Here is a 14,499-nt window from a genome sequence, read left to right as displayed (position 1 = left end):
TGGGTGACCAAAGCTTGAATGAACCCGGCTGGAAGAACCATACCTTGTGTTTGGTATTTCAGTTCTTGTTTCCCTTTACAAATCTAAACTGTCTCAGGGCAGGAGAAAAGGGCCTGCATTTAACTCCAGTGGGGATTGGGGCTGGCCTCTCATCTCCTCCCCCTTCTCTGTTGCTCCAAGGAGCATTTTAAGGAGACAGAGCTGTGGGGAGTTGTGCTGGGTTTTACACAGGCCAGGGTGTCAGCTAGAGGCTCCTGGCTTCACACAGCGTTTCTGAGAGAATAAAACTGAATGTTGGTGTGAAGTCCAGGGTTAAGTTCAAATCCACTACTTCCTTCTTACCACTTGTGTGTGATACACTATCCCAGCAGTAGCAGAGACTCACGGGGTGGCCTGCCCTTGACCTCTGCATCCCTGTGGACTTCCTTCTTCCAGGAAGATACAGATCCATGATGTGAGGCTGTGAACACTTCCCTGTGCTGGTTCCATTATGTTCAAGCACCAAGGTTTTCCATGTCCTCACAGCACTCTCTTTAATACTCTGGTGGTAAGAAAATCAGTAACAAAGCAGGGTTTTGTTTGAGGGTAAGTCTAAATAAAACTGGGTACCTCCACTTCTGATACAGACATGACCAATTTACAATGACTTTTAATGATGCTACAGGAACATCAAGTCTCTTCAAATTAGATGCACTGTCTAATTTGAAATTAAGATTGCACACAGAGTCCTGGCTTTCTTCTGGGCTTCCAAATCAAGCAGAAGTCTCAGTGCTCGTGTAGCTCTGGAAACCCCAACTCAGCCCCCGGTGTCAGTGGTGCAGCCGCACTGCAGCTCAGAATCGCTCAGCCGCTCTGCTGGCCACGGCCCGAATATTGCCATAAACCTTTGATGGAGGACTTCCTGCAGAAGGAAACACAAATTCAGGCAGGAAACAGAGATGTGGGACAGAGCTGCTCCCAAGGGCTGTAGTAAACACAGAGGAACAAGCCCAGGGGTGAGAAGGACGGTCAAGGTTAGCCACCTTCTCTATGACTACAAGCAGGGAGTGAAACCCCAGCTCCCCAGACAATGCATTTGGAAGAACCCCTGAGGGAATACTGCAGCTAAATCCAAAACCAGGCAGTCTTCCTTCTGCACCACAGAAAGGGTTTTGGAGCCAGACACCAAGCCCTGGGCTCCCTGCTTTTTCCCCACTCTTCAGGGCAATACCACAACTCCCCCCACAAGCACAGTGGATGCCACAGGGAAGAAGGTAAGACCCATGGAATGCAGTTTCTCAGACTGCAAGATCTATTTATATACAGAGGAGAAGATTAGATAACAGGACTTACCTAAAATTAAATTGCAAATTGCTGTTCGTGCCATTTTAATGTTCTGAAAAGATCCCAAGATATGAATTTTCCTGTAAAAAGCGAAGTAGCATTAGTTAATGGGGAAAAAAATCTGCTGTGTGATTACACAGTTAATAGAGATTGAAGTTGGAGGTGAGGGATAAACACAGAGTGTCAGAAGAAAGCACTAGTTGTAATTAAAGCCCCAGAACAAACTGAAAACCTGCAGCACAGAACCTGTGCTCTAAATCCTTCACAAAAAGAGATCCATAGTTTGCAACTTTCAGTATAGAAGCTTTAGGAGGAAAGCACTGTTGCAGAGTTACTGGGTTCAGCTTTGATTATTCCTAAGAAGGAACTATGCTGTGTGGAATCCCTGAAGTCCAATGACTCTGTCACTGGTCTCTGAAGGTCAAATGAGTACTCGAATAGTGCTGCTCACTGAAACTAACAGTTCCATCCTGTATCTTAAAACTGCTCTACTGCTGTTCTAAAGAGTTAAAGTGCTCTTTGTTCCTGGAAGGTGGCTGTGGATTGATGGAGGGATTGTGCTCTGTTGAGAGAAAGTCGATACTTACGCATCAGCAAGAACTATTCGTGTCCTGGTTACGTTTTCTATAGTGAATTTTGTTTTCCCGCCTTTCCCTGCTATTCTCCCGATGGCTCGTGACAGATGGTCTCCTTTCAAGGGTTTGACTGAAACAAGAATTACGTGATTGATAGAACAGCAGTGGTGTGTATAGAATCACAGAATCACCTGGGTTGGAAGAGACCCTTTATATCATGGAGTCCAACCATACCGTAACCCTGACTAGTCCACCTCTAGAGCATATCCTTAAGGACTTCATCCACATGCCTTTTAAATACCTCCAGGGATGGTGATGCCACCACCTCCCTGGGCAGCCTGTTCCAATGCTTGACAACCCTTTCAGTAAAGAAATTCTTCCCAATACCTAACCTAAATCTCCCCTGGTTCAATTTCAAGCCATTCCCTCTCATCCTATCGCTTGTCACTAGAAAGAAGAGACCAACCCCGACATCTCTGCAACCACCTTGCAGGTAGCAAGACAGATAGCAGGTAGACAGTGATAAGGTCTCCCCTCAGCCTCCTTTTACCAAGACTAAAAAGCTCCAGCTCGCTCAGCCATTCCTTGACTTGTGCTCCAGACCCTTCACCAGCTTCATCGCCCTCCTCTGGACATGTCTCTCTTAATTAGAGTCCCTGTTTGGGTGACGGGAAACAACTCACTTCAAGTCACAGGACAGCAACTTTACTATAGGTGAAATACATAGGTATCTCTAGTCACTTATATGGCTAGAAATGAAAGTGGCCTCCAGTAGTATGTGAGCATGGACACCAAGGAGAAACGCTCACACAGAGCTGCGCTGCCGAGCAATGGCAACTCAGAAGAAAAAGCCAGTGCACGCAGTTAGTGCAAGTGGAAACGAAACACAGCAAGTTTAGATGCTGTGTTCCCTGGAGCCCGCTCCAGGAGTCCCATTAATATGCAGAACAGTAAAGGTTTCTGCTCCCTCCTTCCCCCCACTTGCAGTCAGGAGGGACAAAGCCTGTTTGAATTCGGAGATCTAGTAGAGGGGCTCAGGGAACACATCCGTGTCACCTGCTCATTTAAAGCGGTGTTTGTGCTGGGACAAGTCCAATCAACCTGACAAAGGTGGCAGGATGAAGGTTCGGGTGGGTTTGTTGGGACATCTTAGAAAAATGCCACCACTTTGCGGCTGCCTGTGCCTAGACAGGAATTGTGTATCAGCAGGAAGTTCTTCCTGATCCCTGGGGTAAAGGGGAAGCGGGGTTGAGGTGGATGGGACACAACACACCAAACCAAGGAACAGATTCGCAGACAGTGCCCATGACTACCTGAATACTGCAGCGGAATGTACTTACCATCTGTAACCTCAAATGACTCCAGAAACAGGTCATCCAGTCTGATGAGAGCGAGAGCATCCTGACACAAGAGAGTTCTTATCAGTAGGAGCCAGTAGGTATGTTACAGTACTACAACAGCTTTTCTATAAGCAGATGCCATCAGTAGTAAAGTTACATCAGGTATTTTTCAACAGCGGTATTTCCACACAGAGAACCCTGTGCAGGCTTCACCTGTACCAGTGAAGGCAGTGTCAGTCTGTAGCAACACGCAGCCCGTAGGAATCTGCAGAGGGTTTATCTCCTTTGAGTAAAGCCTGAGTTTCGAACAGACTAACAGTTACTGACTGGGACTAAAGCAGAATGAACAGCCTCTGGGTGCAGAGTACCTCACAGCCAGATCATCACTTCATGTGTGCCCCTCACACACATCCTAATTCCTTTCCATTCTGTAATCCTACATACTGTCTGAAGATGTCTCATCCTGCACCAGGTTAAAAAACTAGACTTCAGTTTCAAGGAATTCTAAACTTTTTTCTTAACTGTAATTTGCAGAGGCCAAAGACTTCACACAAGCAAAATCTGAGCAAGCTCATGATGGAGCCAATGGCCCACTCACCTCTACTTGGAAGCCAAGTATAAATGCTTTCACAAAATCCGCTGCTTTCGTGAGGGCACTCAGATCCTTCGTCTCCTGACAAGTCTGCAGGACAAGAAGTTATGTTTGCAAATTATGACCACACAAGTAGGGTCAGGACATGAAAACCCTAAGAGATAAGGCTTCAGCCTTAGACAAAAGGCACTGGAATCTGTGTCTGCCTCCAAAGGCTGTTACCTCAGAACTGGCACAGCAGTATGCAGTAGCCTCGAGTACCCAGGGAATGCTGCATTGCAAAAATCCTCTGAAGCACGTCAGTTACTCCTACAGTAGCAGAACCCAGGCCAGCTTAGGCTGGTCCCTCCCAGAAGAGATTGGCACTTTTACATTTTACTCTGCCTTAACTGCCTGGGTCTAAATAACAACTGACAGGTTTCATCCCCAATGAGGGTTTCCTGCTGAGGCCGAACCGCGCCATTTCCACCTCCCGAGCAGGATCTGGGATCTCAAATGCTCCCGCGGCCCGTATCAGGCGCCACAAGCGTGCTTGGGAGTGGAGCATCTGCACTCCGGTGCCGGCAGGGAGCCTTTACCTTGATTTCCACGTTCCTTGTTTTCAAGTTAAACCTGATCTGAAGCTGCAGGTGTTCCACGATGGGCGTGAATATCTTCATCCAGTTCTCCTTCAGCGGGGTGTACCTGTTGGCCGGCACCGGCACCTTCCTGACCTCTCCTCCGCGGGCCTAGAGGGGGAGGGAAGGGAGGGCGTGAAGCCCGAGCAGACCGAGATCGGGACACCGCTCCCCGGGCCAGCGGGGCTGCCCAGCCTCCCGCTGCCGTCCCGGAGCGGCAGCCCCAGCCCCGCAGGGTCCCCGGTTCTTCCCGGCACCGCGGCCGGGCCGGTCTCGCCCCGCGTACCCCGAGCGCCTCGGCGGCCACCGGCGGAAAGGCCGGTCTCTTGCTGGGCCGCGGCTCCGTCGTGTCCATGGCGGCCCCCGCCGGCGGCTCCTCCCCGCTCGCGGCCGCCCGCCGCTTCCTCCGGCACCGCTTGGACGTGACGCTGGTGAAGCCGCCGTCTCCCGCCGCCGTCTCGGCCTCCATGGCGGCGGCCGGAGGAGTCCCGAGCGGAGCCGGCGCGGAAGCCGCGGGAGCGCGTGCACACGTGCCTCCCAGCGGCCGCCGGAAGGGCCCCGACCAACGGCCGCTTCCTTCCGCCCGGCCTCCCGCTTCCTGCGGCGCCCGCGGCGGTGCCGGAGCGCGGCCGTCAGGCGGCGGGGCGAGCGCACACGCCCCCCCACCCCCCGACCCACCCCCGTCCCGGCGGCGGCGCCGCCGCGATGTCGTCGCCGGGGCTGGAGCGGCCCCAGCTGGTGGCGCACGTGCAGCAGGCGCTGAGCTACACCCTGTTCGACTGCAAGTGGGTGCCCCGCAGCGCGCGCCTCCTCTGCCTGGGCAGCGCCGCGCGCGGCACCGGCCTCATCCAGCTGTACGAGCTGCGCGGCGGCCGCCTGGCGCTGCTGCGGGAGGTGAGCGCCGGCCCGGCCCGCGGGCGGGGGTGGGGGGCGCGTCTCAACCCCAGGTGGCGCAGGCTGTAATCCCGCTCGTGAGAGGGGAGCCGGGTCCTTGTCCAGGGCCCGCGGGACAGAACGAAGCGGTGTCAGGCCCGGCCCCGCTCTTCAGCGCGCTCGTCCCGCGACTCGCGTCGCTACGGTAACCTGCACGAGCCCGGCCGGCGCTTGTCCGTCTGTCGTCACGGTTGTGTTTGGGGGTCCCTTCCCCTTCTCTCCTTCCCCCCCCCCGCCCCCCCAGCTGGGCAGGTTTCCAGCGCGCACAGCCCCGCGGGCACAGGGGACGAGCTTGGTGTTCCCGCCGCTCCGTGGGGCGCTCCGGTTTGGCAGCCGGGGCGCGGGGTCTGGGAGCGTCGGGCTGAAGTCCCGGCATTGCATTTCCCGGCGCGAAGCACTGCGCGCAGCGCCTGGCGTGCCCGTGACTGTGTTCCACACCGGACGCCCCCGGCGCGTCCCGCCGAAAGCCGCGTCCCGCGGGCTCCCGGGCCGCCGCCGCGGCGGGCGAGGCCCGGTGCTTTGCTCTCAGGCGCTGACGCACCGTCTCCTCTTTTAAAAGATTGAGAAGGCCAAGCCCATCAAATGCGGAACTTTCGGTGCTACGTCTCTGCAGCAAAGGTACCTGGCTACAGGAGATTTCGGTGGAAACCTTAACATATGGTAAGCGCGGGAATTCTTCCCAGGCTCGGTAGTTTGACGTGGCCTGTGTGTGCCTGAGCTGCTGCCTGTGTAGGTGGCTGTGCTCGGGACACAGGCAGTGGTCAGCTGTGCTGGCTGCTCCGCTGCAATGTGTCTGCTTTGTAAAAACGATGGGAATTCTGCCTGATGGTTTAATTCAGGGATGTTTCACCTGCAGCTGCCACAAAACCCCATTAAAGTCTTTCACACAAGTACAGACAGAACCACAGAGTTGTTTAGGTTGGGAAAGACCTTTGAGATCATCAAGTCCAACTGGTATATAAATAACTAAGTAACTGTTTTAGAAATAAGATGTAACCCTCTCAATATATGTTTTCTCCCCCGTCCAGCTGAAAGGAGTGGCTTTGGTGGGCATTTGGCCTGCAGACAGGGTCAAACCAATACAGTCCTTTTTGGTGCCCAACAGGGAGTTTGATTAAATATGTATTTTTAATTTTGACCTTTCAAATGTTTTAATTCCCTAAATAATTTGCATGATTAATTTGTGTAGCAAAATTAAGGTTCTAAGATCAGAAGGGTTTAAAAAACATTTATTTTTACTGCTACTGTTATTAATAATCTCTTCAAGGAGCTATTGTTTCTATTTTGTTGGACTACTGAGAATAACATTGTTTGGTCCCTAGCTCAAAGGGGATACAAAACTTCAAGCAGCAGTCAGAGCTAGTTGGAGATGGATGAGAGAGGTCGTCTTAATTACCAAAAGTAAAGTGAACTGGAGCATTCAGATCCCTAGAGTAATTCGGTTTGAGCCCTGCACAAAAAGTGGTTCTTCATGGTTGCTGTGGGGAATCCCACAACTGCCTTCACAAGCAGGAAATCCAGAACAGACCAAAAGTTTTCAGTCCAGCCTAACGCAGTAGCCAAACAAAGAATCAAAGAAAGACTCATGGTTCTTAATGATGATGTCTGTATTTTGCTTCCACTGCTAATCTGAGTTTATTTAATTTGTGCTCAAATTTCCTCTCGTTTCTATGTGAATCCTGAGTGTCAAGGTGAATGCCATATTATCTGTTCTTTTCTTTCTTGCCTAGGAATTTAGAAGCTCCTGAAATACCAGTGTATTCTGTGAAAGGTCATAAGGAAATCATAAACAGTATAGATGGTGTAGGTGGCTTAGGAATTGGGGAAGGTGCACCAGAAATTGTGACTGGCAGTCGAGATGGTGAGTTAGTGAACTCTGAAAGTCTTTTCAGTTACTCTGAGAAAGTAGTTGGCACGCTTTGGTGGCAGGGTGCAGCCTGGCACCTGAACTGGTTGCAAGTCCATTGCAACTAGTTCTTCACACGCTGTCTTTTGGATCTCGCTTAGGACAAATGTTCTCTTATTTCTTTTGAAAGCTGTAGTTGAGCAAGAGATACTGTGGTTGCTGAGTGTGTGACAGTAGGAATACAAGTGGAATAAATGCAAAATATCAGCTAGAAAGAAACATCTTCAGCAAACACTTTGGCTTTGTTTCTGCTTTATTGTTTTCTATCTGCTAAACACAGCCTGCTCCTCTGGAATTGAAAGAGGTGGCGCTGTGCTTTGAATGATCAGGCTGAAAAGCAAAACCCCTCCCTGGGAGGATGAATGCAACGCAATGGTGTCTCCCTAACACAAAAATCCACTCTCTTTCCTCCACAGGGACTGTGAAGGTATGGGACCCAAGACAGAAAGATACTCCTGTGGCTAACATGGAACCTTTGCAGGGCGAGAGCAAAAGGGACTGCTGGACAGTAGCTTTCGGTAGTCTGTCAGATTATAACCGTTCCCCCCTCTAATGTGACGGTGCTGTGATGATTATCAAGCTGTTTCAGGGTGTTATGGAATACTTTTATTTCCCACAGACGGATCAGTAGCAGGTTTTCCTTTCCAACGTTGTCAAATTTACATGGGCTTAGTGTGTTTTGAAAGAAGTTGGTTCTGTGACGGCTGGGTTTTGGGCTTGTTCTCTTGTCACAGATAAGCTGTGCAAGCTTTAATTCTGTGCCACTCTATCCAGCTACATTGCCCTGAAGGAGTGTCAGTGTGGCAGCGCACAGGGAACCAGTCGTTGTCGTAGTGTAGTTGCAGCTATCAAGCATTAAGGCATTAATTTAAGAGAAGGGTCGAGGAGCTGAGTAAAGACTACAGAGATGCTTGATGCGTGCTCTGCATTTTTCCTTGGGAGAGAACGAGGTGGTTGTGTTCTGTGCAAGCTGGTATTTCTGGATTAGCTTCATTTTTCACCACCAGAGCCAGGGATTGAGTTTTCCAAACTGCTAAGAAATGCATGGATTATAATAACAGAGTTGATGGCAAGGACAGGATGTTTCCTGACAAGTAGGTGCAACTGTAATGCCTACAATGCTATCAACACCTTCATCTTTGGCTTTGACGAGGGGAGAAAAAGGTGGCTTCCTATTTTCTTCAATTTTGTTTTGAGTTACTGAAGCTTGAGCCAGGGCCAGGTTCCTCTTGAACTACATGCCCTGGGCTAACTTCTCTCAGGCCGCAGTGTGCTGTCAGCTGAGAGATTTTGGAGAAGCTTCTGCAGCTGCCTGGCGATGGCCAGGGTAACCCCCAGGGCCTCCCTGCGAGTCGTCTTACCCCACACTGACGCTTCGTGCTTGAGAGGCTGTTAGGGAACCGCTGAACCGCTTTCTACCCTCCTGCCCTGGTGCTGTCTGGGGAGCGTAATTTATAGCTGGTAAAGCATTAGAGAAGGAACATACTTGTATAGGTTTACAAGAACAGCATGCAGTACTTGTACTGCCTAAACTATGCAGGCTTTGGCAGGGGGAATAAGAGTTTTGTTTGTATTTTTAAAAGAAACAGGCTACCAGTTTTGAAGCTCCAGTTGTCAATACCTTTCAGGTTTGGAAACCGGCCTGTTCATTAAATCTTAATATCCCCATAGTAATATATTTCTGGCATAAATCTAAGTTGAAAATGCAGGATGAGGAAATCTGAAATTTACAGACTAGGGAGGGTTCCTGAATTGTGATGAATTCTTTCTCCATCTCCAGGCAATGCTTACAATCAAGAAGAACGTGTTGTATGTGCTGGATATGACAATGGGGACATTAAATTGTTTGACTTAAAAACCATGTCACTACGATGGGAGACCAACATCAAGAATGGGGTAAGGAAACCATAAAAGTCTTTGTTATTCCAACTGCTTTGCAGGATGGAAGAATTAAAAGGCCTCTGTCTACCTGAAATCTACCCAGAAGACGTTTCTGCTGAGATTGAATCAAGGAACTGTTTTCTTTAACCTCAGCAAGTTGTACCCCTCTAGTTCTTGCTCTGGATAGCATGGGGTATTTATCGCGAAACCATCTCACCGGCTTCGTGCTTTCAGTATATTTTGTTATTTCCGAGTTGGGAATGTTGTCCCTGTAAAAATAACCAAGGATAAATACGTATTTACAATTCACAACCTCCCCATTTTTTCAGGAGCTGCTAAATGTCAAGGCTGAATGTATTTGTTTGAATATTTCCAGGTGTGCAGCGTGGAGTTTGACAGAAAAGATGTGAATATGAACAAGCTGGTGGCCACGTCACTTGAAGGAAAATTTCATGTTTTCGATATGAGAACGCAGCATCCGACCAAAGGTTTTGCTTCTGTTTCAGAGAAGGTATGGGGAGACAGAGAACTCTCTGAATATATGCTGGCAGCATACTACAGGTCTGAAACTATTACCTTTGATAGGGGATAGATGCGCAGGTGTCTGGGGCACAGGCTGTGCAGTGTGGCGTGGTTGTGTGGCCCAGATGCGGGCAGTGAAGATCCTGTGCATCCTGCTGTCAGCATTCACCCAGGTTCATCCCTTTCATAACCTGGTATTTCAGCTTCTCTGGACTTTAGGTCCTGTTTGCAGTTACACCTCTGTGCACTCAGCTGTGCCCCCAGTCTGAGAACCATGTTTATTGGAGGCCTTATTAAACTCTGATGAGTAGTATGCACATTCAAAACTATATCCCAAAACAAAGTGAGCCCTCTGCAAATACTGTTTATCTGGCAGTCACCAGACCTCATGTGAGACATGAAGAATAGTTTTCTCCAGAATTGCACTTTTGGATTGGGATATTAGGAGGGAAAGGATATATAGTACAGAGAGACTCGGTGGCCTGGAGGCTGTTAAATTCTGTGACCACTGTGCTGAGCAGTCTTAAGTTCTTTATAAAGCATTGCTGTTGGTGGTGGTTGTTTATTATTATTATTATTAGTAGTAGTACATAATTGGAGAAAATGAGCTTCTGTGGTGAAGTTCTCCAGGACTGTGAGTTTCAACTTAGCTTTTTGAAATCAATATTCTCCATACCACCACTCAAAGCAGATAAGACAGTGACAGTACATTTGATTAGCTAACACAGAAGTATTTACTGAACTGGTGTTTGTAATAGTCAGACTGTGAAAATGGAATTTCTCAGACATTTGCAGACAGATCATGTCCAGTCAGAGTGGGGGTGTTGGGGTTTTTCCCCTTGTGATTTCTGTTGCTCTGTGATGTCACTGTGCCCTGGCTGAGATTTACATTTGCAGATTGTGAGTAGTGTTTGCGCAGCATCTGTAGCATATTCCCTTCCAAGAGTGACTTCAGGAGATGTCAGGCAGGGAAATTAACCTCTTGGTGACAGTGTCACCTGACAGCCTGGGAATCTTGGGGCTTGTAGAGCAGCCCCAAAGGATGTGCTTGTGCAGCCACTTTACTCTCAATAAGTGTGCTCATACAGCCAGTCTTGAAGAAGCTGAAGTACCAGTGAAGTACAACCCTTGGCAGGGTGCTGCCTCCTCCTTGTGGAAGAATGGGGTGTGCTGGAGGCCCAACTTGGTTTTGTCTCCGTGGGGACTGGCCTTTCCTGTGGCAGCAGGAGGCAAGGCTGGAGGGAAGGGAAGGGACCTCAGAACAGACGTTCCCGTATGCACCATGGGAATGACAGGCTCTCTTCATACAAGATACAAGGGATTGCTGTTTTGTTTTAAGATTCTGTGTCCTTTAGTGTGAAGCTCATCCAGAACTGACATCTGGTTGTTTTTTCCATTAGGCACAAAAATCTACCATATGGCAGGTCCGGCACCTACCACAGAACAGGGATATCTTCATGACGAGTGGAGGAGCTGGGAGCCTTCATCTCTGGAAATAGTAAGTGATCGCTCTCACAGGGGGAATAAGAAACTGTTCCATGTGTGAAGAAAGAGTCTTCCTGAAAATGATGAGTTGGGGGGCCCTGTTTCAACCTCAGAATATCTAATTAAAATTAACGCTTAGAAATGCAACAGAAAGGTTGATTTCAGGATTCCAGATCAAGTACTGACACTGAATTAATTCCTAAAAGAATGTGGCAACAGCACAGGTAAATTTTGCGTTTGTCATTTTTCTTAACATAATTAAGGTCTAATTACACCCTTGGTTAACAAGGTGATAAATGGAAGAATACGGATTTCTTAGAATTCTCATATGGTAGCAGTTGTGTCTAAGAGTTACACCAAAAGCCCGGACTCTTAATGATGCTTAAATTTACATCATCTTACAGTACATGGCAAAATAATTGAGTCATCCTACATGTGGTGAAGCAGGTGCATTAAATTTTAGAGGGATAGCTGAGAAGAAATTTTCTTACTGTGGCAAAAGCCCTTCATTTTCTAACTTTGGCAGCAGGAGGGAGGTGTCAGGATTCAAACCTTCCTGCCTGACTTCTTCCATGAAATATTTATTAGGTACGCAGCGTAGATATAGCTGAATCACAGAATTGTAGGGGTTGGAAGGGACCTCAAGAGAGCATTGAGTCCAACCCCCAAATACGATTATTCGTGATTTTTAAGGCATTTATTTGCCGTATCTTCAGAACAGAGCAAACCCATCTCTATGTTCTTTTTTAAAATCAAAAGGATGTGGGTTTTTTTCACTGAATCCTAAATGTTTGTTTTACTTCTCTTCTTGCCAGTGAGTACCCAGCTCAGCGCTCCAAGAAGGATTCTGAAGGAGCTGAGATGGGGGTGGCGGGTTCCATCAGCCTCCTGCAGAATGTGACTCTGTCAACGCAGCCGATCTCCTGCCTAGACTGGAGCCCTGACAAAAAGGGACTGTGTGTTTGTGGTGCCTTTGACCAAACTGTGAGGGTACTGATAGTTACCAAGCTCAACAAAGTTTGACAGGAAAACCACAGTTTCTGATAAGAAAGCAATAGTTTGCAGGCTGTTAATATGGAAGGGAGAGCCCTCCTGTTTCTAATTTAATGTCTCCCTTATTAAAACTGGATTAAAGAAATAGAAACCATATCTTTCTATTGGAAGTTGAGATACACACAGCTGGAGTTGTTGAACTATGCTGCAGTGAGTTGAAGTTGCCCAGGCACAAAACTTTTACCTTCTAGAAATGTGAATTTGCATTTAAAATAAGACGTGCCTTTGTGTTAACACAAACTCTAGTTTCAGAAGTTGCTGTAAATTGTTTGTGTTCGGTTTAATCACAGTACAGATCTGTTCAGGCTCCTTAAATGGTTTGGCTTTTTTATCTACGGTGTTGTCCATACGCATTATTTGTGTTATTGGTTGGATTAATCCAAATATGTTAATGTGATTCATCAATACACTATAGAAACTAACAAATGCTGAAATATTCAGGTTTAATGGAATAAGCTTTTTATTGAAGATAGTACTAAAATTAAACTATTGAGCAAAATGCACTGTTTTATTAGTTTGGGTTTGTAGCGACTTTTTATGTTGTTGGTTTTGTATCTGTTTGTAACCTGGTATCCTACAAATAAAATTCTCTGGAGTGTTGTTTTAATAGAACAAAGTGTGTTGTTTGAACATGCAGAGGTTCAGTGAGGAATGCACTTGTATAGGTTTGCAAGAACAGCGTGCAGAACTGAGACAAAACTTACTCATTCTGCAGCAAAGTTACTAAAACTTAGCTCCACTGTGGAAAACCTTGGTGAGACAGCCTAAGCACTTTTTATTCTCTTAACAGATTCAGTATTTCTTCAAAACTCAGTGTGACAGAGTAGCTTTGTTACTGCAGTTCCACCTGCACTTCTCTCTGTAATTCCCTTTATCTCCAGTGTGTTTCTTTCCTGATAGTCCCAGTGTGTGCTGCTGGCAGCTTTTAGCAGGCACGTAGGTTACTGCCCTCTATCTGTGGATGTACCAATAAGCTCTAGTGATTACTATTGTAATTTCTTTGTCTGGTACTCACTTTCAGCTGACTTGTATGTGCATATGCAAATTCCAGGTAAGAGCATTTAACTCCTGAAACTGGATTGTGATGGGAAGATGTTGGCTTTGTCCAGGTTAACTACAGGAGAACCACTGTGTGCCCATCTGCAAAGATATCTGCTTTCTCAGACTTTGGAAGGAGGAATTGGGATCTGACAGATTCAGGTGCTGCTTTGAGCCGGCCCTTCCAGGGACTTCTAGAAACTTGAGGCTGCTCTGGAGAAATTGAGAGAGAGATGTGCTGGCGTCCAGGCAAGATGCAGGAGGAAGAGGAAACGCAAATGAAAGCAGCAGTGTGGAAGCTGAGAGGGGTACCTTCTGAAAGGAGAGGTGAGAAGCTGTAACACAAAGGCTGGGATCAGGTCAGTAGAGATGGCAGATGTGCAGCCCGGTGCTACGCGATGTCCTCAGGCTGCGGGGGAACAGCCCTCGATCCTTTACCAGAACTCTTGAGTGTGCTGGGGACAGAGTTCTCCACTGCAGCAAGTCGCGTGTTGGAAGGTGAGGTAGGCCTAAAGGGTCTGAATGTGCTGACTGATACAAACAGGACCTTGCTATGATTCTACTACTGTGTTACTGTTATTTACAGGGAGAAATCACTGTCTCACCAGCTTCCCAAAATCTGGAAATGTTGCCCCTTCAAATGATAGCTTGTGTCCGAAAAATTATACTGGGATCGCTAAATCACAAAAGGGAAATGGGATGCAGATTTCCCTGTGTATTGTCAGCTGTTTTGGAGAGCAGGAGGTGATGCTTTGGACTGTGAGGCTTCAGACTTTTCTCTCACATATCCAAGATTCCAGCAGAATACAAGTGAGAGAAAATTGCCCGTATTAACTCCTGGGTATCTTAATTCATCAAACCAGCTGAGCAGAAAGAGAGCAGGCACTCTGGATAGAAGGCTAATGAAACCTTATGGAATGGGGAAATCATTAATGCCTGTGTAGCAGAGGGGAGCTGCAGGAAAACTGCAACGGACCATAAATCAAACATGTCTGTAAAGGTCTGTGGTTTTAGAAGGTCACTGATACTTGAAGGCTCTACTGCCTTCAAGTTTAGTCCCTTGTGTCACAGCTTTGGCAAGGCCAGCAAGGATGAAAACACAGGAACCAGTAGTAACAATCTGGAAGGTATCTGAAACCTTTAACAAAAGCTTCCAGACAAGCAGCCCTTAAATTTGGCCAGTGAATTGATCCCTCTGTGAAGGAAGCATCTTGCTCAGTGGCTTGGCCCTGGG

At 47.7% G+C, this 14,499-nt stretch overlaps 2 protein-coding genes across 2 annotated transcripts; one reads left to right on the top strand and one right to left on the bottom strand.

The window, feature by feature from the left end:
* Positions 1–507: 507 nt before the first annotated feature.
* On the bottom strand, positions 508–4,989 carry PNO1 (partner of NOB1 homolog). The gene is made up of 7 exons (XM_084262292.1): positions 4,734–4,989; positions 4,409–4,558; positions 3,837–3,920; positions 3,239–3,299; positions 1,911–2,028; positions 1,333–1,403; positions 508–901 (listed from the first exon to the last, which is right to left on the bottom strand). The coding sequence occupies exons 1-7, from the start codon at positions 4,914–4,916 to the stop codon at positions 834–836; spliced, it is 735 nt and encodes a 244-aa protein (XP_084118418.1). The 5' UTR covers positions 4,917–4,989; the 3' UTR covers positions 508–833.
* A 72-nt stretch (positions 4,990–5,061) lies between these two features.
* Positions 5,062–12,837, top strand: DNAAF10 (dynein axonemal assembly factor 10). The gene is made up of 8 exons (XM_084262437.1): positions 5,062–5,341; positions 5,940–6,040; positions 7,111–7,241; positions 7,703–7,804; positions 9,067–9,182; positions 9,544–9,678; positions 11,090–11,187; positions 11,990–12,837. Exons 1-8 carry the CDS (start codon positions 5,153–5,155, stop codon positions 12,195–12,197), a joined length of 1,080 nt encoding a protein of 359 aa, XP_084118563.1. The 5' UTR covers positions 5,062–5,152; the 3' UTR covers positions 12,198–12,837.
* The last annotated feature ends 1,662 nt before the right edge of the window (positions 12,838–14,499 follow it).

Source organism: Gallinula chloropus (assembly GCF_964237585.1).
Source record: "Gallinula chloropus genome assembly, chromosome: 3".
Classification (NCBI taxonomy): domain Eukaryota; kingdom Metazoa; phylum Chordata; class Aves; order Gruiformes; family Rallidae; genus Gallinula; species Gallinula chloropus.
The sequence above is the reverse complement of the archived record's forward strand: the minus strand, read 5'-3'. Positions and strand labels throughout refer to the sequence as shown.